The 27,827-nt window shown below is 41.3% G+C and overlaps 1 protein-coding gene across 1 annotated transcript in view; it reads left to right on the top strand.

Annotated features, from left to right (window-relative positions):
* TAF3 (TATA-box binding protein associated factor 3) overlaps positions 1-27,827 on the top strand; it is a 113,723-nt gene that overhangs the window by 1,023 nt on the left and 84,873 nt on the right. The window contains exon 2 of the mRNA XM_038153325.1: positions 9,735-9,977. Within this exon, the coding sequence (XP_038009253.1) occupies positions 9,735-9,977 (243 nt within the window). The remainder of the gene's footprint in view (positions 1-9,734; positions 9,978-27,827) is intronic.

Genomic DNA, 27,827 nt, shown 5'->3' on the forward strand with positions numbered 1-27,827 from the left:
CAGCACAGCTGGAAGCTGCTGCTTGTCAAGCAGTGCCAGGAGCTGGGGATGCTTGGCAGGGGAGGGTCATGGAGGTGTGGTCATTTGGGCAGGGCAGGAGGGTGTCGGGAGGTGGGATTTGGGCAGTGCTGGGGTCTTTGGGTCGGTGAGTGTCAGCTGTGGGTTTGGGGAAGATCAGCCCATGGGCTGGGGTTTGTGGGGAAAGGGAGCTGGGCCATGGGGCAGTGCACAGGACTGGGAGAATGGGAGGGAAGCTGTGGGGCAGTGCTGGGGCAAGGGGGTCCTGGAGTCAGGGAGAACTGTGAGGCAGTGGGTCTGGAGTGTGGGGACATGGGGGTGCTGTCCCACTCTCTGGCTACAGTGTGTGGGGTACTGAGGAGCGGGAGACAAGAGTACAGGAGGGGGAGAGGGGACTGTTGGCCCCATTGCTGGGATGCTCTGAATCTGGGAGGAGCATGAACTGGAGGGAGAAGGGGCAGCCGGCCTCTTTTCCTGGTGGGATGTGTACGTGGGAGGATGTGGTGCTGTGTTCTCGTGGCTCATCTTTGGGTCATCTTTTGTGCCCCCGGGGCCAGTGCTGAGGGGGCTGTGGGGACCCACTGCAGGTGGGGATGTGTGTGGGGCTCACTGCTCTGGCACAAGGGGAAGTGCTGAGGATGGAGGGTGCAAGGCTTGGACTCCCTCCTGCGTGGGGAGGGAGTGGTGTGCCTAGAAGTCCTGTTGTTGGGGTGCTCTGGGAATGTTTGTGTGTGGGGGGAGGCAGTGGACTGGGAACATGTGTATGGGGAATGTGGGAAGGCAGGGATGCACTGACATGTGTTTTGGGGGAAGTGGAGCTGTAGTGCACAGGATGTGGGAGTGTGGCAGGGCTGCACATGGGAATTGGGGAGTGCAGGAGGGGTGGGTTGGGGCTGGGGATAATTTAGTGCACATGGCATGAGGTGTGGGTGTCCTCATGTGGATGCAGAGGAGGAGGTTTGGCTGGATATGTGGGGGACTGGAGTTAGCCAATGCTGCCACTGAGGTGGGACAGAGGGAGCTGGAAGTGATGGTGGGGGGCAGTGGAAGTGATGCCCATGGCCTCAGTGGATTTGGGGTGAGGTGGGATCATGGAAGGGCTGAGTTTACAGCAAGTGGGAGAAGAGAAAGAAGAGAGGCCTGGGAATCAGTGCCAAGGACTTTTGGCTGGGTCAGCCAGCAGTGTGGAATGTGGGTGTTGATGGGATTGGGAAGGGAGCACCACTGCTGGCTCTGGGTGTGCAGTAGAGGATGCAGTTGTGTGTCCCTTGGGATTGAGAGTGTCCCTGCAGAGCCTGCAGTGGAGCTACTGAGGGGATGGATGTCCTGCTGGTACCTGCAGAACATGGGGGGTTGGAGGTGGGATGTCCAGTTGCTTGCTTGGTCAGTAGTGCTGCCAATGCTATGCTGGGGCTGAGAGGCTGCTGGGGGTGTGCTGGGTCTGGGAATGTCAGGAAAAGATGCTGATGGGTCAGGAAGGGGTGGGGAGGTGACAATCTGCAGGGAGACAGAGGCTGTCGGGGTCACTGTCAGCTCTAAATGCAGGAAATGTGGGGAATGAGGAGCAAGGCTCAGGCTGTGGTTAGAGGGTCATGGGTCTGTGTGTGTGGAGCCTTTGCTGCCCTATGTGTGGGGCAGGGAGGGTGTCATGTGGCAGAGATTTGTGTGCAGAGATGGGGCTGCCAGTGCTCCCGCTGCATCTGTGAGTAACAGGAAGGAAATGAAGGGGGGTCTCCATAGTGGAGGGACTGGAGGAGCAAGGGTACCCTGGAGAGGTGGATGTAGGCTGTGTGCCTGTGAAAACAGGGCTGCTTGTGCCTCCTGTGCCAGGAGGGACATGTTCCCCCTTCCTTTGGCATGCTGGAGAGCTGTGGCATTGTGGGCAGCTGCTGCTCCATGTGTCCTGCAGTTGTGGAGGGGAAAGTCTTGGAGAGCCCCTGGGGCAGAGGTCAGAGCAGTTGGGTCTGGCAGGGCTTGGAGCTGGGGTGGATAATTGATTGCCTGAAGTGCTGGGCAGGGAGAAGGTGACTCACTGGTGGTGGATTTGGGAGCTACTGTGGCCACCACCAGTTCAGAGATTGTGCGGGGACCTGCAGGAGGTTTCTGGAGAGGTAACAGGGATGGGAGCCCTGAAATGCACCACTGGGAATGTTTGCCAGTACCTCTGTCCGAGCTGTGGGAATGTGCTAATGAGCTGTCAGCCACAGGTGAGAGGAGCATCAGAGGCATGTCAGCTTGGATGCAGCATCCAGATCCAGGGAACTGAGAGGGCTGGGTGTGTTGGATTCCTCTGCAGGGTGAATTTGGAGAGTGTGCAGAGCTGGGAAGTGCAGTGTGAGTGGCTTGGTCAGGAGAGGAGCAACCCCAGCCTGGAAATGCTGCTACTGGAGGTTGTGTCCCTTGTCTGAAGAAGGGAAGAGAAGTTCTCACTGCTGCAGGGATCCCCCGTGAAGCAAAGTGGTGAGCTGAGTGTACCTGGTCCTGGCTCTGCTTCATCCTTTCAGCAATAATTGAGATCAAGTCTGACAGTGCCAATGTAACCAAGCTTAGGAACAACTGTGTGCTGCAAACTGGATTTCTCAGGTTGAATAGGTTTACTTGTACAACTTTTCCCCAAATTTGAGAGCAAGTTAGTCTAGAAATGGGTCTGTGCAATATTAACCCATATAGCCCAGCAGCACAAGTGCAGCTCTGAAGTTTGTATCCTAGTCCACACTGAAATGATCTTTAAAGCAATTAAAGGAGACAACAGAGAGGGTTTTAGAGGATGGAGTTATGAGGTGTAAAAGAAGCTCACCTAGGTTTGGCCAGAACTGCCTTTCATAGGGTTGTTACAAATTCTGGTGAAGATGCTTGTGCTGCAGTGTTTCTAAGACTGGGAGGAAAAGACATAGAGATGATGCAAATAAATTTTTTGGTGCTGAGGATTGGAGTTTGTAGAGCTCAGGTATACATCTCTTCCTTTGGGCTTGCTTACTGAAAGTGGGGAAAGGCATTTTTGCCCTCTATGAATGGGGAAGGAAGTACCACAAGTATCACAGTCTTTTTGTTTGGTGGTTTTTTGTTATGTTTTTCTTTGAGGAGAAGGGGAATATGCTGTGTTTGTGCCAGTGATGTGCTGTTTTTTGTACAACGTCTCTTAAAACGATCCCTGTATTTCTTTCTTTAAAAAGGTTTGTAAAAGGACATCTTAATACTGAGCTGACATCTCCCTGCAATTTCAGAATTGTTTCCTTTTGCTCCTGAAATAAGTTACTGTACAAACCCAGCTCTGGATGAATGAGCTTAATTCTGCCATGGTTTTGCATAAGTAGAATTAATTAAATTCCAATTGTAGCATCTTCATTGTCAGGGCGTTATCTCGGAGTCAGACCAGTGGGGTTTGAGTTAGCAGGGCTGTCAGCTGAGGGACATAATCTTTGTGTTCCAAACTGAATGGATTTACTCTGACGTGGTTGAGACCCCGTGGTATGGCTGTGAAAAGCCTGTCATCGCTGCTCACGTGTTGCCTCGCTTGCAGAAGGAAATGATGGCTCTCCCAGCTGGGTTAGATCTTTGTTCCAGCTGTTACATCCCATTAGGAGAGCTACATTCAAGGTTTTCATTACTTTTCTGCTGTTGTTTCTTTGCATTTGCAGTAGCTGTAGTTGACGGGAGATTCTGTGGCTGCAAAGAGAAGGCAAAAGGATTTGCAAAGCGGGTTTGAGATGTGTTTGATGCCGTGAAATGCTTCTGAATGCTGTGTTGGGGGCTGGAGGAGAGGCTGAACTTACAGGGAGAAAATCAGGGTTTTCCTCTTAAAGTACACCGTATTATGCTGCTCAAATTTGTGGAAAGCTTGTCAAAGGAACACCATTCAATATGCTGCGAGCTGTTTTATCCTAAAATTTAAATTAAATATTTGAAAACCAGTGTTGGAGTATGTAATTAAAGTATCAGGGCTACAAAACAAACTGATGTAGAGTGGTTTCTGAGAGCAGAGTTCTGCGTTGTTGGTGATTTTAAGCAGAGGTGAAAAGGGAAAAGCTCCCTGTTAGATGCCACTTTGTTTTGCACTCCTGTTCCACGTGGTTTGATAGAAGGGTGGGTGGCAGAGCTGGTGCTTTGAGTTTTCTGCTCTGGATTGTATAGGTTGGGTTTTTTTGTTCTGGGGAGCTGTCCATGAGGAAGGTCAGAATCTGCTTTGTTTGCCATGAATTTAGCTAATGTAGCTTGGCTACATGCAGAATATGTCATGTTTTACCTCTTAACTTAACACATCCAGTGAGGGAGTTCAGTTTCCAGTCTGTTTATGTGAGTGGTGCAGTTCATGGGAGGGATGAGGAGGGGAGCTGTTGTTCACACCCCCTAAAGTCTCTTTTTTCTGGTACATTGCTCTGCAAACCAGTCAGATAGAAGCTACTTAACTTCTGTCACTGAGGGCACCTGGGCATATTTCAACAGAACAAATTCAGATTATCTGCTGCTACAACTTGAAGTGTAATAAGTTGGATAATTAACTTTTTGAATTCAGAGATGGATTTTCCTCTGCTTTCCTTTAGTTTTCAGTGTTGAGCTTATGCTTGGATGTACTGTGATTTTATGTTTTTTCCTCCTGATATTTGCCAACAGTTGGGAAATAAAGTTTAAAAGTTGGTCTTTATTTTCATATTGTTTAATACTTTTTTGAAGATTATTTTTATGCAGACATAGAATTGTAGAATACCTCAAATTGGAAGGGACCCATATGGATCGTTGAGTTGAAGTTCCTGTTCCTTGCACGACTACATACTAATTATATATGCATATAAAAATATTAACGACTATATTGAAATTGGTATTATTAATGCAACTGCATTTTTGTTGAAAGGCAGGTTTGATCTGGTGAGAGCAGTATTTTAACTGGAAGCAAAAATTGCCAATATTGCAGAATGTTTTCACAGAATCACAGAATTTCTAGGTTGGAAGAGACCTTTAAGATCATCGAGTCCAACCCATGTTCTAACACCTCAGCTGGATCATGGCACCAAGTGCCACATCCAGTCTTTTTTTAAACACATCCAGGGATGGTGACTCCACCACCTCCATTTTTCCAAGGCAGAACTCCCTTCAAAACTGCTCCAATGACTGCCCAGTCTCTCCTGTAAACTTATTAGAGCAAAGGGAGAATGCAAACAGCAGACCAGTATTTTCATTGGTAATTACCACAGAGGAGAGAATTCACCTGGCATCAGCCAGTTTTTTATTTCTTTATAATGTCGAATTTACCTCATATGTTTTCTTTGGTTTTGTTTATTTTTTTAGTTGCTTCATTCTTACCACTATTCAGTAATAATCTCTATCAAAGGATTAGATTATTGGGGATCAGTTTAAATGAGCTGATTCTCTCTGCTGGTCCTTGAATGACATTGTAACAAGGATCTGTCCTGGGACTCTACCATTCATTATAAGTGTGCATTTTATGTCCTGATAACCTTCAATATTGATGCTTTTAAGTTAATTAACTTCTTACTGGCTACTAATATAAAGAAGGACAATGTGGGTTTTTTTGCTTGATGTTTCTGAAGTTACTGGGAAAAGGAACAGACTCTGAGCGCCAATAGCAATAAGATGCTTTTGCCCTGATTCGTAACTACATTAATAGAACCCTTTTTTCCCCACTTAAGTGCATTTAAGTAAGGCATCTAAACTTATTTAATAACCTATTGTGCATGCTTATGACTTAGCTGAATAAAGCTGTGTTGTCTCCATGAAACAGTTATCCTGGAGTAACTTGGTGTGACATGTTGGAGCACAAGGAATCTGTGATAGAGCCTGTAATTAAAATACCAAGGAGCTATACCTAATAATTTGCTGGTTAAAATAAAATCTAAAAAAAAATGTCTTTTACAGGAGCCGTGAGGGGGAATGCTGAGCTATTTATAACACGTGTACTGTTGCATGGGTGGTGACTCATTAATTTTTCTCAGTATATTTATTACAGAACTGTAGTTGCTTCCTTTGAGAAACCTGGCATGAAACAAAAAGCTCTTCTGTTCTGTACTTACTTGCCTGTTAAATTTTCACTCATTCATACAAACTTTGGGCCAGGGAGGAGGAGGTGGAGGGAGTGAGTTTGGCAAAAGGAAATCAGCTATTCCTGAGACTGACTTCAAGGCAAGTAAGACAGTTCCCTAACTCCCACAGAGCCCCTCACAGTGCCTTTGGATGACATGAGCACTGGCCAGCTTGTTTTCTGGAGGAATTCTTATGACTTTTGCAAAAATAACTCGGCTTTAGGAGCTTCTAAAAATTCCTTTTCCGCACAACCCAAACCCTTGTTTGTAGGGGAGTTTAGTGCTCCATCCTTGTTCTGTTTAATTTGGTTTTCCTTGTGGATGGGTTGGTCCATCTGCAGGTGATGTTGAGCAGTGGGGCTGAGGGCTGGATAACTTTCCACACAAATGCTCTGCTCTGCCTGGATTCTCTTTGCCCATCACTTCTGTCCAGTACTTTTTTGGGATGCAATTCCTTGTGCAGATTCCTCCTCACCTGGTGCTCGTTCTCATGCCCACAGAAGCTGAGAGTATCTCAGCTGCACACAAATTTCCACACAAATGCTCTGCTCTGCCTGGATTCTCTTTGCCCATCACTTCTGTCCAGTACTTTTTTGGGATGCAATTCCTTGTGCAGATTCCTCCTCACCTGGTGCTCGTTCTCATGCCCACAGAAGCTGAGAGTATCTCAGCTGCACAGCAGTTCCCACGGGTTTTTGGTGAGCTGTTTTCAGACCAAATTGTCTTAATTTAGCTCTGCTGCTGCCACAGCTTTACCACTTTTGGAGCACAGTTCCCATTCAGGGAGATAGTGTAGCTAAAATCTTGTGAGAAAGGTATTTTCCTAGTTCACTGTTCATGGGGCATAAGGAGGAGAGTTGTAACTTGCTGAATAAACTATTCCCACCTCCTTCCATCTCATTCCCTGAACAATGATAGTATTTAAAGTATTGTGGTATAAAGAGCAGCAAGAGTCTGGAAACCAAAGCTCTGAAGTGTCTGTGATCTGGCACTGACTTGCTGTGTGACATTAGATTAATTATTTCACTGGGAGGCTTCAGCATCTGAATTTTTAAACTGAGGATAGCACAGATATGTGAAGAATATTGAGATAAGTTCAGTATGCGCAGATTAAACTTCTTTTCTTGGCATTATTTGCTCACAGAAAAAAAAGCCTAAGATTAAATGAAACACCAGGAGAGTGTGTGTTACATGTGTCATCATTCCCTTTCATGTGTCTGGCTTCTCCTTTTTTACTGGTTCATTTTGTTGGTTTTCTTTTAATTAAGCCAGAGAATGAAGAGAAATGCTAAACTGCTGAAATAAAAGTGTAAAGTCTTTATTTGATGAATAACCTGGAAATACATTTAATGCATTTTTGGGCTGTGATAATTTCCAGATGATAACTGGTTTGATTTTAAATATAGATATAAATACAGACCTGAAACTTTTTTCAAACTCTTTTATCACTGAGGACACTCTCTTGAAAATAAGGGTTAACTGCTCCATCCTTTCCTCCCTCTGACAGTTGCAGGTTTAAACATTATTTTTAGCTTTCAATCAAACTTTAAACTTGGCATTGTCTCTTTGGAGGCAAATGTCAAAGCTGTGAGAAAATTGAATCTTCTTTGGGGGTTTTTTGGTCACCTTTTGAATCCACTTTCTAATACACATAATTGTTTTGTGATACAGTTGTTAAATATTTCCAAGCTTCAGTTATACTTAGTAGCTGCTTCTCTGCCACGTGTTCTTAAAAAGCACTTATAGAAAGAATTCCTTTTTAGCATTTATTGCTTGCTAATCATGTCAGCACACTTTTCTGGTGGTTAAAAAGATCATGTGCAGATCTGGGAAAAGACCTTTGAGAAGTTTTTTCACAAGTTTTTCTTTTCAGCTGTCTGTCAAACTTGTACCTGTTAAGTCTTGACACCTTAGAAAATGCTTTAGTGAGTTCACAGGTACCTTCATGGCCTGCAGAGCAACTGAAAGAGACAACACAAAATTTCTTAGTGGTGTCAATTACCTAAATTTAATTTTTTAAGCATAAAGCACCCTTTTTCCCCCCCCTAATTAGTATAAGGATCTCATAACTACTCTGGAGTGGTGATATCCTCGTGTAATTATGTGCATGCAAGCCTGGTGTTTGCAGAGCAGACTGGGATTGCACTTGTACAGACACACAGGTATTACACAAACACAGACTGCGAGGTGCTTCTCACCCTGCAGAGTTCACATTCCAAACACAGGAGGGTAAAACTGGCAGTAACTTGGTCTGCTCTCCCTTTTAGCTGTGGAAAGAATTAAAACACAAGGAAGACTTGCCTGGAGTCGCACAAGAGGCCAGTGTTGGAGAGCTGAGAATCAACCCCATAATCTGAGTATTATCCTTATCTCTACCACGAGACTTAAGAAGGGAAATTCTAGAACAAAATTCTCATTTTCTGAACGTACCTGCAGGCGTGAGTGCTGGGGGTGGAATTCATGCAGAGATGTGAGAACCAGCCCGCTCAGCTGCCTTGGCTTCAAGATAAACCAAGAAGAGATTAGGTTAAAGGACAAACAAAAGAGCATCCCTCCATTCTCTGGAGCCAGGGCTCCACAATAGCCATTGTGTTCCTTCAATAAGCACGGGCTGCTTTTCCATAATTACTTTTTAAAGTAAATCACAGCTTATCATCATATAGGGATATAATATCTTCATAAGCCAATTCTACAGAATTGTAATAATTCAGTATATCATTTTATTGAATTAAAAATCATGTTTACAGCATTGTTTTTGGGTTATTGTTGTTATGAAAAGTCAGGAATAGACTCCAAGTGGTGCTTTGACTGCCAAAGCCAGGTGCCCAGTTCTCCCTCCGGAGGCCTTTGGAGGGATTTTCCTCTGTCAAGTCAGGGAAACTGAGGTACTTGGACTTCTGCAAGTGTAATTTAAGCTTTGAGCCAAATAAATTGTATAGCACAAGCTGCATCTTCTGTTGGACTGTTTTCTTGGAAATCATATTAAATAAATATCCTGACTGCTTGGCCAGTGAGGTTTCACTGTGCTTTTTATGGAGAAAGTAAGATTTTTGCTGTGGAATCAAACTTAAGTTGCCCCCCCAGGAAATCAACCCCTGAAGTATAGTATAAAATATTCTCTCCTCATCAGACCACTGCTTAATATTCCTCTCTTTTATCCAGGAGGTGTAGCTAACCAGTAGGTGAAATGGCTCATAGTTTATGAAACCTGTGGATTTCATCTGGTGGAAGGATACTTTGTGAAGGTTTTTTAATATCAAGAGACTCTTTTTTTTCTTTTCTCTCTGCAAACTACAGTCAGTTCAAAAAAATGAAATTGTTCCTTTTCTAGATTGAGAAATAATATTTGATCTGTTCCAACTGGTAAAGTGCAGTTTCTGCGTTTGGGGTCATGTGGTGTTAATTGACTGTTGCCAGGTAAAGCTGCCTGTTGTTGCTGCCTTGTTTGGGCTTGATTTGCTTCCTGGAGTGCAGTTCTTCAATGGTATGATTTGAAACAAAGTGATGGCTCCAAACAAAACCCTTCTGAAAGCAAAACTGGTAGAACTGTGGGGCAGTAAATCCATTTCTCTTCCTGGTGGTGAGCTGGGGGACTGCAATCTCAAAGTATCTTCAGGTTGAATTTTTTAACCTGGATTTATGTGAAAATATTGTTCTGTTGTTTTGTTGTTTTTTTTCCAGATGGCCGCACAGATCCAATTTTGGATGACGTAGGCGATGCCTTCAAGCTTATGGGGGTTAACCTGCATGAGCTGGAAGATTACATACACAATATTGAACCTGTCACTTTTGCACATCAAATCCCTTCGTTCCCTGTCAGCAAGAACAATGTCCTCCAGTTCCCCCAGCTGGGAAGTAAGGATGCAGAAGAGAGGAAGGAGTACATCCCTGATTACCTGCCACCTATTGTCTCCTCTCAAGAAGGTGCGAAATCAATCCTTTGCTTTCACTTTTGGTGTGTTTGGGTGTTTGTGGGCATCCCCCAGCAGCTCCAGCTGTGCTGCCCTGTGGCAGTGGCTCGGGAAGGGACCGTGGGGTTTTACCAAAGCAGGGTTGCCAAACAGGTAGCAGTGCTGTGACAGGTTTGTTCACTGTTTTTACTTTCCTTCTAGATTAACTTGTGCCAAAAATTCACTATGTTACCTCATGTTTCAATAATGCATTCTAAATTTTAGTGTTCAGATGACAGTAGGAATAAATGCTTAGCATTACTTTTTATATGTCACCCTCCCCTTTATGCATCCTACAAGAGCTTCTGTAATTTGGTAAAGGTAGAAGAAGGAAGGCTAGTGAGACTGGCACAGCATTTCCTGCTCCTGATAGCTGTTTCTCCTTAATTGTAACAAATTTCACCAAAAAAACCCAACCTAGCCAAACAGAAAAACCTAATTTTCCAATTAAAATGAATTCAGCTTTAAAATATGGAAGTAAGAGTATTTTGAAGGCATTATACTGGCTTGGAAATCTCTTTGCTAATGTTGATTAGGGTTTCATCATCACTGTTCCAGCTGCTCCCTTCCTTTTTTGTCCCTCAGAGGCAAAGGTTGAGGAAACAGTGAAACCAGCTACACAAGTGCTATGAGATGCAGTTGACCTGAAAATTTCAACTGTGGCAGTGGAAGAAGCATACTTGTTTTCTCTATTTTTCAGCTACATGAGACTTGATTGCTAATAAGATAAACCTTTAAGAAACATGACCTAGTCTGACTTGCCCTTTGAATAGTGAACAGCACACAATGTACTTTGTGTGGAAATAAGTATATGTAAGGTTGTGGGTATAAAAATTCCAGACAGAAGAACTTAATTTTCCAAAAGAATGTAATGAACAGGAGCAACCTGTGCAAGATATTTAATTTAGAATTTTGTGGGGACAGAAGGGATATCATGCTCTGTTGTGCATATTGCTATTTTTTTAAGAACTAAGGGCTCAAAGTCTGCGTGGTGAAATAGGTGTAAAAACTCTGCCCATGTGAGGATGAACATAAGCAACATCACCTTTTTGGGCAAAGAAATCCATTGCTGTGCTGCTACAAGTGTGGCATGGGGCAGTATTCCAGTGATTTGGCAAGCTTTAGGAAGTGTGTGTTCAGGCTTTCTTACATCATGTTCAGCTAAAGATGCAGTTGCTGTGTACTGCAGTTAGAGCAAGTGAAATTGTGGTCAGGAGCAGGTATCTGAGGAGCAGGTACTGGGTTTGGTGTGTTCTGAACAAATATGCTCATTCCAGCAACAAGGTGAGGACTTATTCATCCTGGTGAGTATTTCTGAGGCTCTGTAGACTTTAATTTTCTGTTTCCTTTAGGTGTGTTTTATGTATCAATAGTATTTCACTGTTTCTTGCTTTCCTACAAGCCAGGAAATGAAACTGCTGTTCAAAACAGAAATGCTTGCTTCAATTGGTAAGGAGATCCTAAAGTCTCACCCTTGTGCAGTTTGTTAAAAGGGTTGCTTTAAAAAACAAGCAGTGCACTCTCTCAAACCAGGAAGAGGCAAACAAAATGTAAATATCATATGTGTAGACAGCATATATAAAAGAAGACTATTGAGAAAGCAGACTTTGAGAAGTGAATGAGGATTTTAGCTCCCCTATTCTGGCTGCTTGCTTTAGCCTGATTCTTCACGAGGTAAACAAACACCATTCTGTCAGAGAAATCTAGCATCTTTGAAGTGTAATAAGTTGCCCAGCAGTGTTGCAGTTGTTTTGGGTTTTTTTCCCCTGGGAAAATCATACGTTAAAATATGCAAGGAAAGTCAAATCCAGCGAGGCTCAAAGCAGCTGCAGACAAGTATCTGAGCCTGGGGAGGGAGAGAGGAGAGTTACAGACTCAGCCTGACAATACATGGCATACAAAGAGAGGCTAAAAACTGAAATGGGGACAGTTGTGCTTTTTCTTTTTTTTCTTTATGTAACTTTTTATACTCTTTCTCTTGCAAGTTAGATCCAGGAGTTAGATTTTAGCAGTCCTTATAAATAATGTATGAATCCTTTTAACACCTGAAGCAAGAAGATATTATTTCCAAAGTTGGATGAGAACCAGGAAAACTTCTGATGCCTAAGGGGTAGTGTATCAGAGGACCTATAGACACTCACAACTTGAAAAAATGAATAAAATATTTTTTTAAATGGAAATTTAAAGGAAGCATTAAATACAGTTGCTGAATGCAGATTTGTTATAGTTGATTTAAAATATTTACAGTTGAGAACATTTTAATTTTGAATTAAGTGTTTTCTGAAAATGATGTTTGTACTCTGTGGTTTATTTTTGTAAGGGATGAGGTGGATCATAAAATTTCTGCATATATTTTGCTCTATATTCTTTCAAGTAAAATTTGGAAGAAAAACTTACTTTTGGAGAGTAAAGGAATGCATGGTAAAAATACAGAAGAATTGCAGAAGCCATTTAAATACTTTGCAATATTTTATAGTGTAGAAAAAAGAAATGAGGCTGCTCAGATTGTTCAGTCCAAAATATTTGAGTTGCTTTGAGTAGGTAATAAATAGAAATCGAGGAAGGCTTTGTGCACATTAGGGTGTGTGATGTAAATCTTACAGTGACTTCAAGGAATCATCAGCAGGACTTCTTATGTTCTGTTTTATATTAAAGCCTAGAGCTCAGCTCAGTTATGGATATTTATTTATTGCTAGGGGTCAGAAATTATGAGTGCTGATATATTTTAGCTATAATGTAGCCATGACTTTTAGTAAGAAAACCTCTTTTTTTTCAGTACTGTTAATTTAAAAACCAAACCAAAGCAGTGTTCAGTCTGCGCCACGACCAGTAGGTGTTGCTGCCCTCCTTCCCAAAAGTCCTTTAGTTCTGCACATGTGACCAACTTCTTATTTCCACTTACTCCAGAAGTGGTGGTGGCTCAGGCTGTGCAGAGGCTGCCCAGCAGCTCGAGAGATGTCTTAGTTATCATTGCCAGAGAATCCCTAGGAGCAGAAAGCCCTTCCAGCCTGAGAGGAGCCTCTTTCATTGTGCTCAGCAGTAAGAAATTCTGAAAGAACTCTCAGTGATTCCTGAAGTTATGGGGGAAAGGGAGGAAGGCAAATAAGTTTTCAAGATCCACATTTGTGTCAGTCAGAAGTTCAGTTCAGTGATACAAATTTTGTTCCAAGACAGCAGAAGATGTTTTCTTGCCTTAAATATGGAGTGCAAGCTCTAACCAAATGCTTGAGCTGTGAGGATCTGCATATATAATTCTATATATTATAAAACAATCTGACTCAGTACTGCCATGGAAAATGTTGGGTTTTTAGCAGTATTTTTACAAAGGACACTGAAGGGATAATTTTATGCCAATGTATCATGATGTTCGCTGTCTGCCTATTTTTAATTAGTCTCCTTTTTGTTTTTGAGTTAGTTTAGCACTGTTGTCACTAAAATGTCATGGTAAACTTGTAAGACAGATTAAAAAAGGAGAAAAAAATAAATTAGTTACAAAACATGATGGTCATGCTTTATTTCTTTTGCTTTAATGCAAGAGAACATACATTTTGCAATAATAAATCAACTTCATAGAATTTGTTGATTGCATTTGAAGCAAAACAGTATGTGCTGAAACTAGGCCAGCTGAGAAAGCCCAGATACTTCTCCACAGCTAATAATAATCACTGTTACATTTGGTGATAATGTTGAGAGGCCCGAGTCCTGGTGTTGTAAGAACATGTACCATTCTCCATGATTAAAACAAAGAAAAGTGAGGTGTGAATCCTGCGTGTACCACGGGATCCTTATTTTTAAGCTTCCTGGAATTAATCTCTACCTACACTTGCTGCCTCTTGTTGTCACTTCATTTAAAAAATAATAATAATTTTTATTTTATTTTTCTTAAATAACCACTTTATGTCAACGGCTTTTTTTTTTTTTTTTTTTGTGACTTTTTGAAGTCACAGGCAGTCCATCCCTGCTTCTCTGTCTGGAGACCTGAAGAAAACACATTTTCTTCAGTTTTGTGGGTTTTTTTCCCTTCAGTTTTGTTTTTTTCTTCAGTTTTTGTGTGTGCAGTTCTGTTCATAGTCTGTGGTATTTGCATTGGACCCTTGTTCCTCTCTTAAACTCCAGTTGTGTGCTGGTGCAGGTAAGCATGACAGGAGGGAGAAGACAGAAGAGTCTCTTCCACTAATTTAGATATTTTGTGGGGAGAAGGGTGGTTTTCAGAGAGTCAGACTTTCTCTGCAGTTCCAGCTGCATTTTTTTCTGTCCTCCACTTCATACCACTTCACTCCCACTCCTCAAGGTTCAGCTCCTTTCCCTTGAAAACGATCTGGGAACAAACGTAATTTTTACCAGGCATTAAATTTTGTTGTCTTTCATTCCTGGTAATGTGTGCTCAAGAGTGGCATTGTATTTCTGATCACTGAGTCAGGACAAGTTCTTGGCACAGTTTACAAATTCAGATTTATTTGTAGCCTTTTCTGTCAGAGCATTTTATTTCCCTGTCAGATCAAAGCCTAAAATTGCTGATCTTCTTACAGTCCTGCCTTTTCCCCTCTTTGCTGCTGATGTGATGTTAGGACCTGTTACCTACCAGAACCTGATGCTTCCAGCCACCTGGAAGCATGGAAACCCAGCTGTCAAATTGCAGCTCATCTCAGCACATCTCTAGTTTTGGTTTGTTTTTTTTTTTTTCATGCTGTGGTAGCTGCTGCAAATCTCATTAGAATTGATGAGAATTGGGGATGCTGGTGAAGCAAGGTGCTAATCAAAAGAGCACATTTTTGTATTTAGGTTCTACCAGTGCTAGAATTGTATATTGCATTAAGCATCAGGGTGACAGAAAGCATTAGTGTCGAGCTCCAGTGGGAAATAGATCAGAACTTAAAAATTGTCACTGTCCCTTCAGGCTGGCAGTGCTTTCTGTGGCCATGGTCCAGAAGGGAATGTAACAAGCCGTGGATCTCACACCAGGGTGATTTCAGTCTCTGGTTTCTCCAAGGGTTAGACAAAGCCAATCCCTCTTTGTGAATCAGAAGGTGATGGGCTTTTAAAGGGATCCTGGGGTATGCACTTTGCCATTTTGGTAGCACAGGTCTCGCTGTTGTCATTTTTTGACCTTTCTGCCTTTCCCCAGCTCTAGTTTAACCCCACAGACTAACCCTCCTCATTCTAGCAGCTGCACCCATGATTTTAAAGCAATGATCTTTTCAACAGAGCTTTTCCAGTATAGTTGGTTAGAAAACCACCTCTCCTCAACAAAATTTAACTCTTCAAGCAGTCTGAAGAGTTAAAGCCGTGCCAGAGTGTGAAGATTCTGCTCCTGGCTGCTCCCTGTGCCTGGTTGCTGATACTCACAAGCATCCTTTACCTGTGTGTGCAGTGCCCTGAGAGTCTGATTGCTTTAGTGAGGAGGGATCCTCACGTCTGCAGCAGCCCAGCAAGGAAGGAGCAACAGGAGAAAAAGACAAAATGAGAAAAGCAGCCGAGCTTGAGATGCAGCCAGAAGAAAAGCATTGGGAAGGAGCCAATAGGAGAGGCAGGTTTCAAAGGAAAAAAGGAAAATACGAGACAGGAACAAAAAAAAGTGCAGAAAATGTGCCTGGCTTAAATCTTGCCATTAGACAGAAAAATAATTTTTCTGCAAGGCATGCTGATAAAGCTGTAGTGGGGAGGACAACTGTATCTCTGCCTTTTCTTAAGAGGTTGTATCGCAATCGAAAGCAGAATTTCCAGTGAAATCCTGCAAAAAAGGATTTAATGAAGTTTGTTTTTTTTTAAGTGTGGAGTTAAATAGATTTTTTACAGGAGAGCTTCTTTAATTTGCAGCACTTGGAGGAAAAAAAAAAAACCTCAATGTAATAACTACCATAGTAAAACTTTTTCTGTGGCAGGAGCTAACTCACATAGCTGGGATCCGTGGACTGTGGAGATAGACACATGCACTATTTTGTATTGTCTAGGACACTAGTACCTAACTTCTAATAGTTCATGTCTTTGGAAAAAAGGCCCAAAACTCTTGCTATTTTTTAAGAAACTTAATGGCAGCTGGAAATGGGGAATGGAGGACATGGATTAAAAATGTTTTTTTTTAATTGTAGGAGAGGCTTGTGATGAATTTTCATGTTTTTGTTTGTTGGAGGTCTTTTAAGTGTTTTATCCTTCTAAATAAATAAACCAGGTGGAACCTAGCTATACATGAAGAAGCAAATCAGAAAATAAATTTTATAAAGATGCTGCCTCCATTTTTTTACAAGTAATAGTAAGGAGTTAGTAAAACTAACTACAAAAATTCAGCATTGTGAAAATTTATTTGTTCAGTGTCCTAAGCTATCTAGTTTTGTTTGCTGCATATAGCAATTGAAATGAAGCTAATGTGACTTCAAGGGAATATCATCCTTTTAAAACCTTCTCACAAAGATTTTTCTGTTTTTCAGACCTGTTTAGATAACTTACAAGTTAGTGATTCTTAAGGATTCAGAAATAAAAACTGCAAAACACAGAAGTTGCCTGATAAAAGCCAGCCTTTTGCAGTAAATTATTTACATGGAATGGGAATGAAAGTCATGGATCCTTTCACTGTATTGTGATGTGCAAATTGCAATTTTGGTTCGAATAAAACTGGAGGAGAAAATGGGACTTTGTGATAAAAGGATTCTATTGTCTTGTGTATTTTGAACAGAAATGCTGTCATGATTTTAATTTCCTACTGATCCTTTTTCAGCAAAACTTTTGTCACTTGTCTTGACTCGTCACGTCAGATCAGTTTTTTCCCTTTTCTGACAATGTGTGACTTTGTTTAGTGCCTGTGTTGCTTCCTGCACTGTCTACTGCAGCTATGCTCGAGGATTTTATTTCAGCTGGATCATCAGACACCTTTGTGCCTTTGGAAGCATAAGTTTCAAATTAGGTTATTCTCTGATAGCTGGGTGTTACTGTTCTTGGGCCTTTCAGACTTCCCGTAACTGCTCTGAGTGTTTTTGGGGACTTGAGGGAAGAGTGGGAAATGGAAAGTCTGCCTGATTCTTTAAGCAGGATAAAAGAGAAACACAACTGGCCTATTTTAAGGGCTGACCATGTAACTTTTATTATTTTTTCAGTGTTTTCACTTCATGCAGGAATGTTTCCTATTTTTCTTTTATCAAATGCTTTTCTTTCTTTCTCTGTCTTCTGCCACCAAGGATGCTTTACCTTAATGAGCATGTTAGTGATTGCTAACAATTCCTGGCACTTAAAAAACAAATAAAAATCATTTTAGCAACTGGGAGCAAAGCCACAAATTTACCTCTCTGCATGGGAATTTGTGCCAAACATCTGGAGAATCTTCTCAGTCCAAGCAAGCCTTAGTTTTGTATGAGGATGTAGAAGTAGAATATGCTGGTTGGGACCTCCTACATGAGTCTGATTTTGAGACATGTGGCCTTGAAGAATGCCAGCATCCTCCTGCTGCTTTAGCCATGGTGGCATTTACATGGACACACCTGGAATTCAGGAGCTGGCCCTCCAGGTAGTTGTTCTGAATAACACAACTGCCCAGAGAACTGTTGCTTGCAGAGTAACTTTTCTCAGTTGAACACCGCTGAGGTGTCTGAAATGTTTCTTACCTCCTGTGAAAAATATCCATGCTTGGAGCTGTTTGGGAGCAGATACTGCTTGGTGTTTTGTGCACATTTTCGAGCATAGCTGAGCCTAACCTTGATCTCAGCATCAGAAAAAAACATTGTCTAGACAAAGATCACGAGTGGATTACAGGACCCCATATCTCTCTTGCATTAATCAGGGGAATGACTCATTATAAGCTTCTGCATGTGGTACAGTCCAGGTTAAGTCTAAGGAATTCTGCCTTCTAATTTTTAAAATTATGACTAAGAAAGCTCATTTGAATTATTTGTCTTTTGCCACACACAGATAAGCACTTTAACTTTACCATACAGCTCTTGAGTTCAGTGTCTTCTTAGAATTAGGGTTGGAAGGGACCTTAGAGATCATCTTCTTCCAGTCTTCACCTTTGGTACATGCTCCTGTTTTCTCCAGCTCTCAGCTAAAGAGAATGCTAGTGACTGGGTAAGTCATTAGGAAGGGATAACTCATTTTTGTGTGTAGGCAATTCCAGTTAATTCTGGAACACTTGGAGAAATGCAAAGTTGGATGGATAACAGGAGAGTTCAAATGCGAAGGCATTTGGAGACATGACCTTGGTTCATGCAGCCAGGTGCTTGGATGATTAAAGTTCATCTTTAGCTGTGTTTTTTCAGAATCTTTCATTTTCGTAATTGCACTCATTAGAAACATTAATGGTTTTCTGATGACTTGACAAGACAGTATTTTTCTGTATTTCTCTAGTTTGGATTCTGTTTCTTTGAACAGCGTGACTGGGTAAAATGTAACCCCATGTGCATGTTGTGTATAAATGTGCATTGTTTGGGTCGGTTAAGCAAAGCCTACCATAGCATACCTGTGTTTTTGAGGAGCAGTGTTAAACTTGAGCAGGGCTGGATCTGGCTTGTACTTAGCCCAAGGCTGGAAAACAGTGGGTCTTCAGGTGGTAACACAGTAAGTCACAAATTTTTCTGACTTGGTTTGAGATTAATTTTTCGGTGATGGTTATGAGCGATGACGCCACGCTGCCAGGGGTGGTATTTTATATGGAGAGATAAACTGAAGTTCAGCTCTGCGTGTGTGTGTGTGTTTGAAAGAGGTCGATAACAACTTAAATGGCCTTTCTTCTGGCCACTTTTCAATCTGCAACATTCTGCTTAATTTATTTTCTTTGGTGAACTTGTTTGCCCTCTGCATTCTCACTGTTGATGTCTGCTGCTTTCCCATTCCAAAGCGTTGTGTTAAAGGAAGACTCTGTGTTTCATGTGTATTCCTACAGTTGGGATGGAGCATACTTTTCTTCAAACGTTATGAGCTCTTTTCCCTGAGGGGAGGAGGATGGTACAGATTCTGGGTGTCTGAGCAGTGCAGCTTAACAGATTGGCCAAATAATCCATCCTGAACTGGAGAGTGAATAATTTTAATACCCCTTATCTTGCATAGATTTTTATGGATATTCATCTCAGCAAATGAACTTTGCATTTCTAAATATTTAGAGCAGCATGTTCGTTCAGGCACAGCATATTTGAATCTTAATATTCTCAGAGTTTCTCCACGTTTCTCTGGGTTTCTGTGCATGTGGGACTTGGGTTCCAGGCTTTTTTAAACACACATTTTGCGCTGGTGTGTGGACAACGCTAATTACGTCTGACAGTCACAACTGGGAATAGCAAGGAGGAAATAATAGTTCTTGACCAATCGCTAAAACACAGGAAGTCCTGGTGCCATAGGAAGGGAGAGAAACTCACTTCTCATTTCCTTTGGAGTCCAGTGTGTTCAGATTAACTTTAAAGGGAGCTGAGGTGCAGCTCTGAGGATTTGGGCTTCAATCGTGTGCTCCCTTCGTGTGGAGCCCGTCTCAGCAGGCAGCAGGGCACCAGCCAGGAGAGCTCTCGGAGCTCAGCTGCTGGGGATCCTATTGCAAATTAAATATGAAACAAGGATGCATTGGGTTTTGCATGGGAAACTTTTTAGCACAGTCACTCACGAGGCTTTCTTTCTGCTCTGAGTAATTTAAATCACAGTACTGCTGGAGCTGATAGCTCATTTGTAATCTTTCAGAAATAACTTGTTTCTTTTGCTGTCTTAAAGAAAACCAATGATTTTTTTACCTCAGAGTTTTACTTTTCTGTATTACAGGCTTTACCATGTTCAGAAAAGCAAAGTTTACATTCAGTTACTTTTTATTGGGGTGTGTATAAAATATTCTACAAATATTTTTGATGTGATCAAAACATGTACATATGTTCTTCGGGGTCTTTTAATATAAAAGGCACAGTTAAATTGAATATCCTTGGACAGGGGTCTTGGGTTGGGATATCTTGGGGGGATTTTAAGAAGCTTTAGAATTACAAGTGAAAATCTTTTTGGATTTTTGTGAGATTTAGCCATTTGTTTATCCTCCTGTAGCATCAGACCATAACTTTTCTTTCCAAAGTCCTTAAAACCATGATATTAAATCAAACTGGTTGCGACGAGCTGAAAAAACAAGGTGGAATTTTATTATCGTGGTGTTGCTGTATAGTTCAGTTACACTTATAAACTCCAGCATGTGAAGGGTTTGTCACAATATTGCATGTATTGACACAATTCAGTATTTTTTTAGGGCTCTTGGGAAAGTAACCTTTGCGTGAATTAAAAAGTGATAAGTATCTTAATGCTGATATTGCAAACAACAAACTTCCCTCAGATGAGCTGATTTTCACGCAGTACAGCTTATGCTTAGTATCTGTTTAAAATTTCCAGTGATTCAGGCTGAAACACTGAATTTCCTCAAAACCTCAGTTTTAGAAGGAGCACATCTATTTAGGGAGCTTTTCCGTCACACAGATGTTTCTTTCCGACATGAGCTCACCAAACTGAGCTCCTTGCATGTATGTTTGGACATCTCTGTTGAGAGGAGCTCCCATTGCATCTCCTAGATCTCCTGGTGGAATGTCACATGGATGGGATGCCTGGGTACAGCTGTGGTACTAAAATCTAGCCCTGCTGCCTGGCCAAAGGCAATGTGTTCCTACTGGTGTGGAAAGTGAAGAATGTGAGATGAAATTGGAGGTTGAATTTTGCAGTATCGATGATCCATATGCCCTGTGTGTGGTTGTCTCCTGTGCCCTGCTGTTGGGGGCTAAGATTTTCCTAGGTCACAGGCTAAGCCAAGCAGGGCTGCTGCAGGACTCCTAACAGGAGACATCCAAGGCAATGCAGAGAAGCAGGAAGCTGTTGATTAATAGATGGCAGTCTATAAGAGGCTCGGTCGAGCCTGGCATATTTCAAATGAGATGAAAAATTAAGTCCTTGCCACTTGTGGTGATTAAAGCCTTGGTGGCTCACTTTTCAAGAGCAGCATGTGAACCCTGCTGGCGTGGTTCCAGTTGGGTTATAGAGTTCTGCCAACCTAAATGCCCCAAGCAGTTTCAAATTCGTGGAGGAGAAACAGCTCAGTGCTGTTCTGTACCGCCAAGTAGCCGCCACATCCTCCCACCACAATTCCTGTGTTTCAGCAGCAATTGAAGGGATGCTGTGCTAAAGGCATCCCGTTCACTGAAAGCATCCAGCAAGCCTCTATTTATTTTTTTTCAGGGTAAATCCAGCACTGCATATATGTTTTCTAACTTGTGTTAGACCTGTGTGTGTGAATGAAGATAAATAAGTGCAGGGTTGTTATGTTCTTTAACAACAGGGAGTAGAGCCCATCCTGGTGTCAAATGTGTGTTTACAGAGGACAGAACCATGTTTGATCCAAAGGTGCTGTCATGACAGTGAAGAAACTGAGGCAAATAGAAATGTTTATTTTTTTAATCTCAATAATTTTCTTTCTTTCTCATATATATAAGGGCTGATTCTGTGCATAATACAGAGAGTAATGTCCATGTGGTATTTTTAGCAGACAGTGTATAGGAAATGTGTGGACTCAACGGTTAAATGCAAAGAGCCAAGTAGAGGGACAGGACAACTGGTTACAATCTGCTGTGAAAGAAAGGTGTGGGACGTGGGAAGGTGACGCTGAGTGCCACCAGAAGAATACATGTTGGGGTTAAATAACTTCCAGTAGGATTTGTATAAAATGGAATTGTTCTTATCAGCCCCTGGTGGAGCGGCCAGCGCTTGTTGTGTGTCTGCTCTCAGACTCCAGTGTTACACATGTGCTTGTGCTGTGCAGTAGCTTTGGCCTTATCTAAATGGAAAACCCTTTCCAGCTTGAGAACAACTTAGCAACTTTTTAATATCAAAAAGAGCACATTATGCACAACACATGTACAAGACTCAAAGGAACATGTATGCTGCCCAAAGTTTTTGGAGCTGGCGTGTGTGTGTGCTAATCTCCTGAGAGTTCATTGCTCCAAGCTTTTATCAGGAGCAAAGGGAGGCAGAGCTGAAGACTTCTGTGCACTGCCACTCCATCTGAAAGAACCAGCTCCTTTTTCCTTAGTTCAAGGCAAAGAAGTGTGTGTACATCGTTCCTATCAATGCAGTCACAGGACTCTGACTTCCTTTTAAAGTGGAAATAAATGAAAGTATTCTCACTCTCTATTGTTAAGTGGCAGAGGAGCTTTCTGCTACAGTCTCATTGTCTTAGATCTGTTTCTCAGTGCAGCACATCTTTGCATTAAGCTGTTACTACCTTTTCATGTCATTTGGAAGAGATGAAATATACTGGTAGTGTCTCAAGGGGAAGACTCTAGATACTGGTTTTCTGAGGAAAAGCTTAGATGTGGATTAAAAACTTGCTTGCTTTTTTGCTTGTCTCAAGCTGACTGCAGCTCAGACTCCTCGGAGTTACTGCAGCCTCTCCATGTCCAGTTTTGCAGTTTCTTTGCTGCCTTAATTGGTGTAAGTTTGGCTTTCCCAGATAATCTTTTCTGAAAGGACAGGCAAGCTCCAGAGGGAGAGATCTCAGCAATAAGTTGTGTCCACTTGGTATCAGTTTAACAGGGGGAGAACAGGACAGTGATCAGGTAACACCTAAACACTATTCTCTAGAATTAGATGACTTTGTTTCCTTCCCTGCATTTGTTGTCCCAGCATGCTGCAGAGGTCAGGGTTGCTTTTGGAACAGCTGCATTGGTGCCATTCTCTCTGTGAAGGGTAGGTCATTCCTTTCTGTGGCATTAGGAAGGAGCTGTAACCTTGTCATTTTAATGAGCCAAAGCTTTGTTAAACCTAGAACCTTTCCTGGTCAGAGGTACACGAACATATCTAAGGCAGTTCAGTCTCTGTAAGAAAGTCTGTGAGGAGACTTGCTTCCTCATGCAAAGAGACAGATTCCTAATTACCAGGAGCTGACAAAGAATGACATTTGGCAAAAATCCAGAGCAATATTCAGCCTCATTGCCTCCTGCTGCAGAGTGAGGCACCTGAGCTGTCCTGTCATCACACCTTCTGATGTCATGTAAGGAAAGTTAGAGATATAGGTGGAGATTTTCAAGATTTTTTTCCCTCACACTTCTATTGGAGAGCATATTATTGCTGTACTTACCAAGAATTTATATTTCTTTAATGTCAGCTCTCTGTATTGAGCCACCTACCTACCTTCATTGTGCTGTATTAAAGCTGCAACTTTCATTCTGCAGGACCCAATTCCTCTCCAGTTTTTATTTTGCCTTTTATGTTCATGTCTCATTTACAACAAAATATGTGTTCTTTGAATAACAACAGCATAATCTGGTTACATATGGCAAAGGAAATAATACAGATGAAAAATCTAGGCTTTCCCTAGTCTGAGTCCATGTGGCATCTTATATTGCTATGTGTTATGTGGCTGTAAATTGCACTGCACAAGTGGAATACTTTAAATTATTATATATAAGCAATTAATAAATTATTAGCCTTTTTTTTTAAATTTAAAAGCACTAAAAGATTAGTAATGTTTAATTCATTTTAATTAAAACTAATTAAATGTGTTCATTTCTAAGTTTACTTGAAATTGCTTACTAGCACTCAAAAAGAAGACAGAGGAGCATATATCCAGAGGGAGGTATTACTTGCTCTCAGAATGGAAACTTCAGGAGGGAAGCCGAGAGGAGCCAGATGAGCACATGCAAGGAAAATTAAATGTTTCAGGACAGTCTGAGCAGTGGAGATCAGGTAACTACACTCGTGGTGTATCTTCTTGGAGGTGCTATTAGTAGTTCCTCTGTAGTGATCTCTACTGAAGAACAAGAGCTTGGTGTCTGATATGTGTGGCACAGTTTGGAGCACGAGGTCCAGGGGTTTCCTCTTGGCAGTCCTTGGGAGACAAAAAAGAGAGAGACACAAAGTGGCTGTAGCAGGTGCTAGAGTTTGGGGAAAAGGAAAATAGCTGAAGCACTAATCCACACTGTGGAGTTGAACCAGAGCCATCAGGGCAGTGTCACTGCCCTTCCTGTTGCAGCTCTGGGAAGGGCACAGCACCACAGTCTGTCTCCAGTTGCACCCTAATCAATTTGAGGTGCCAAGGATGCAGTGATGCTGGGTGACAGGAGATGAGAGAGCCTTGGAGAGAGCCAGGCTCTTCCCACAAACATGTTACAGCAGTGCATGTAAGGATGGCTGCTTGGACCTTGTTATTCAGAGGCTACATCCACATTTATTGCTCAGTTTTCCTTTTTGGATCACCTAAGGAAGAGCAGGAATCTCTGCTGAGAAGCAGAATACATCAGTCCAGGTGGAGTGCCGTGCTAAAGGGCTGCTAGCTGAGCAAGACTTTGGGCTACAGGGGCACCACTCAGTTTAAATGGGTTTGCAGATGTCCTTTCTCCCTGCAAAACAAGGGATTTGGTCAGTGTTACAGTCTGTTAATGAGCCATTTGCACAGAAAATCTCTGTTCCACTTTTTTCTTGTCATCGATCTTTTAGATATCCTGGAAAATTAGATGTTTTCCCCTTCCCTCTTAAAACTCAGTCAGATGAGATTAGGTGTTTTCCAAAAACACAGCTGTGGTTTTTTTCACCCTAGCTGTTATATCTGATTTGCTGCTTAATGCAAATTCAGTGATCATATTCATTCATTCTTATAGCCTGAGTTTTAACATCAATGTTTTAACAGTAATATTTTACAAATCACTGCAGAAAGGTGTAAGGTTACACTCTATTTTCAGAGGAATTTCCAACTTGAAAGTGTGGTGAGCTTTTTATGAGCTAGAAAATCCCAAGGTGTAAAAGCCCAAAAGGTCTCTATCAGTCTTCTCCCTTCAGATACCACACGTGCAAAAATTTTACAGCATCATTCCAAGCCTCAAGTTGAGAGAAGTTAATGTCTTAAGGCTATTGGACATGGAATTTTCAGACAGCTGCAAGTTCTGCTATTTTTAAACCCTTCTTCATATGCAACAAAAGGTCTGGTTGTTATGCTCAATGACATATTCAATAAACTTTGATTTAAAACATATTTTATATTTTAGCTGCATTCTGGTAATTTAAAAAAATGTGGAGGAAATAGTTTGTGAGCTCAAAGAGCTTAAGTTTTGTGGTAACTTTCTCCCAGAAATTCAGCTTCTAAGTGGATTCCAGGCATAAGATTTTGTATTTCTAATAGATACAGTTGTGTTTGGGTTTTTTCCTCTGAGGAGTACAAATGTTTGAGATATGATTTAAAGTGGAAATAGCATTGAAGCCTTCACTGTTGTGTCACTGTGTAATTTGGTAGAGTTAAACCATTCAGGGAGATGAAATAGATTCAGTGGAGCTATCAGGATCTCATAGTCTTTCTGTTTAAATGTGCTTTACTCCTAATGCAAAGAGAGCACTATATATGTGCCTGTGATATTAATGAAATGGACTAAAGAGACTAAAAACTGTTGGTTCTCATTAGTTTTGGTTTCTCTATTAACCTGTGTTTTTGCAAACCTCATGTGTTCTTTCCTCCATCTCATGGATTACTTTGTGCACAACTGGCATGTTTAGGGTTTGTTGTTTTTTTTTTTATTTTTTCCTCCCTTAAAGTTCAGTCTTTCCATCATTCTGGAATTTTTAATTTCCCTAAGCTCCTTCCAGTTGGTGTGCCATTTTCCCAGCTGGAAGTGCAACCTGGTTTTGACAAACAGTTCTATGCTGTTTCCATGCTCTGTTGTGGATCTTCTAATACCAATATTGGCCTAAATGCTATGGTCAAATGTGCTCTGCCTTTTCTCTGCCAGAGCCTTGTACCAGTACTTCTCACTCCTAAGTATTCCATGATTCTATTCCTAATAAACAAGTTTCTTAAAATACACTAAATATCTTTTTCCTGCATGCCAAGATCAGCTTCCATTGTTCCAAGCATGGTAGTTTATTTATATGTCTGTTTCTCAGAGCTGTCGTTTTCTGTGAACATTTATGCCACGTTTGCAGCGTGACACTTTCTGACAAGTTCCATTCAGTGGGATCACCCTTGTTTTTGGAACATGCCACAATAAAACCATGCCTAAATGATATTCCTTCAGTTCCTTCCTAGCTCTCCCCACTTGTTCATTACCACTTGGCTGCTTTCTTTCAGCGTGTTTAATTTTTTGTCCAAGACTTTTCAAATAAGATTTTGTGATACTGTCAGATGTCGAACTTTAAAGCTTCTATTATGGTTTCCAGTTATCTATTATTTTTGTAGTTCTTTCAGAACAATCTGAAAATTGATCAAGTTATCTTTCTTTTTTTTTTTTTTTTTGTCTAATCTTGTCGTGGGTTTCTTTTCCTTAATACATCCTAATCTGTTGTGGGTAGAAGTGGTAGTTGTTAGGGTCATTCTTTTGAAGTGTGACTGTATGCTGGACTTACTGATAGTAGTAATTAGATACGTGTAATAACAAGTAGCTTTAGTAATTAGTGAACTCCTGGTAGAGACAGCACAATAGTTTGAGACATTAGCTGTCTCAAACAGAAAGACAAAATGATCCAGATGCTCTTTGTTTCAGTATTAAAGGGATGTTTCAGGCTATGTGCATATTCCTGGGGTTTGGGATACACACATGTGATACCAGCTGGCTGTTCATAATTCTGAAATTGGGTAGCGATGGTTAAAATCTGCAGCTACTGAGAGTGAATAAAAGGTGAAAAAAAATAAAATATGTTGGTTTTATACCACTGAAAAGGCTTTTCTTCTCTACAAGTTTTATTACAGACCTGTAAAGGTATTAATAAGGGAGCAGAAGCAGTTTTCTCCCAAAAAGGGAAACTGTTCAAGAAGTTCTGAAAAGTCAGCATAAGGTGCAGAGAAAGAAGGAGGCTTCAAGTTTTTGCAGTTTGTATTTCCATCCCTGTTTGCTGTTGGGAAGGCTTACCCTGGGTTTGTACTTGGGACCAGCTGTGTGTGGCTGTAACCCATGCTGCCCTTACCTGGAAATATTTTTCTCTAAAGTTCTTGCTAAAGAATAAAAAGAAAATAATTTTCAGTATATTTTCATTAGAATTTCATTTTGTTTCCCTAGTTTGTGTTTGTCTGTAATGGTAAAAGGGTTTTCTTTGCAGAGCTGGATAGTGCAGGAGTTTTTGGCTGTTAACTTTTCTCTCTGGTTTTATACCCAAACTCGATGTCTGCTGTGCCCCAGGTCTGAGAAGTTTGAATGTTTATGTTTCCTTAACATGAAAAAAGTTTTGACATGGATATTGACACTGTTGCATCAGTGCTAACTGCATTTTTAAAAAACCAAACAACAGATTTACTATTATATCCTATTATTTTCCCCTATTAAATGTGCTTATCGTGGCTTGCATACCCCTTACCCTTTCAGTAAGATCCATCAGTTTCCTTAGTAAAGGATGATGTGAGATGTTGAGGATACAAGGAACAAAATTAACAAGGAAAAATGGCTGAAAATGCTGAAATGTCATTTTTACTGGAACTAAAATGTTACAGCAGCAGATGGTTTTGTTGTTTTCTTGTTGTCTTGGTTTTGGTTGGGCTTTTTTAAATGAACATCTGGCTTAATTTTTATAAACAACTTTTGTGCAGATGGGTAGAAGGGAAGAAAAATGTGACAACTTTGCCGGTGGAGCAGCCTATTTAATCACCTTGATCAGGTCCTAGATGAGTTTTCTGAGGCTTGGATAGTAAGAATGCAAAAAGCTGGATGTGTCCTGCAAAGATTGATTTCACTCCTGGTGCTCATGATCTTCCCTGAGCATCTTTTCTTGCTGTTCTCACTGCATCTGCAGTGCTGAGAGGGGTTTGCTCTGATGAACAGACTGTTGTTAACAGCATTTGCTCCTGCTGTGTGTAAATCTGTAAGGACAGAAATAATATTAAGGTACCAAAAAGGCAAAATGTTTATAGTAAGTGCCTCTTAAA

Source organism: Motacilla alba, chromosome 1A (genome assembly GCF_015832195.1).
Source record: "Motacilla alba alba isolate MOTALB_02 chromosome 1A, Motacilla_alba_V1.0_pri, whole genome shotgun sequence".
Taxonomy (NCBI): Eukaryota; Metazoa; Chordata; class Aves; order Passeriformes; family Motacillidae; genus Motacilla; species Motacilla alba.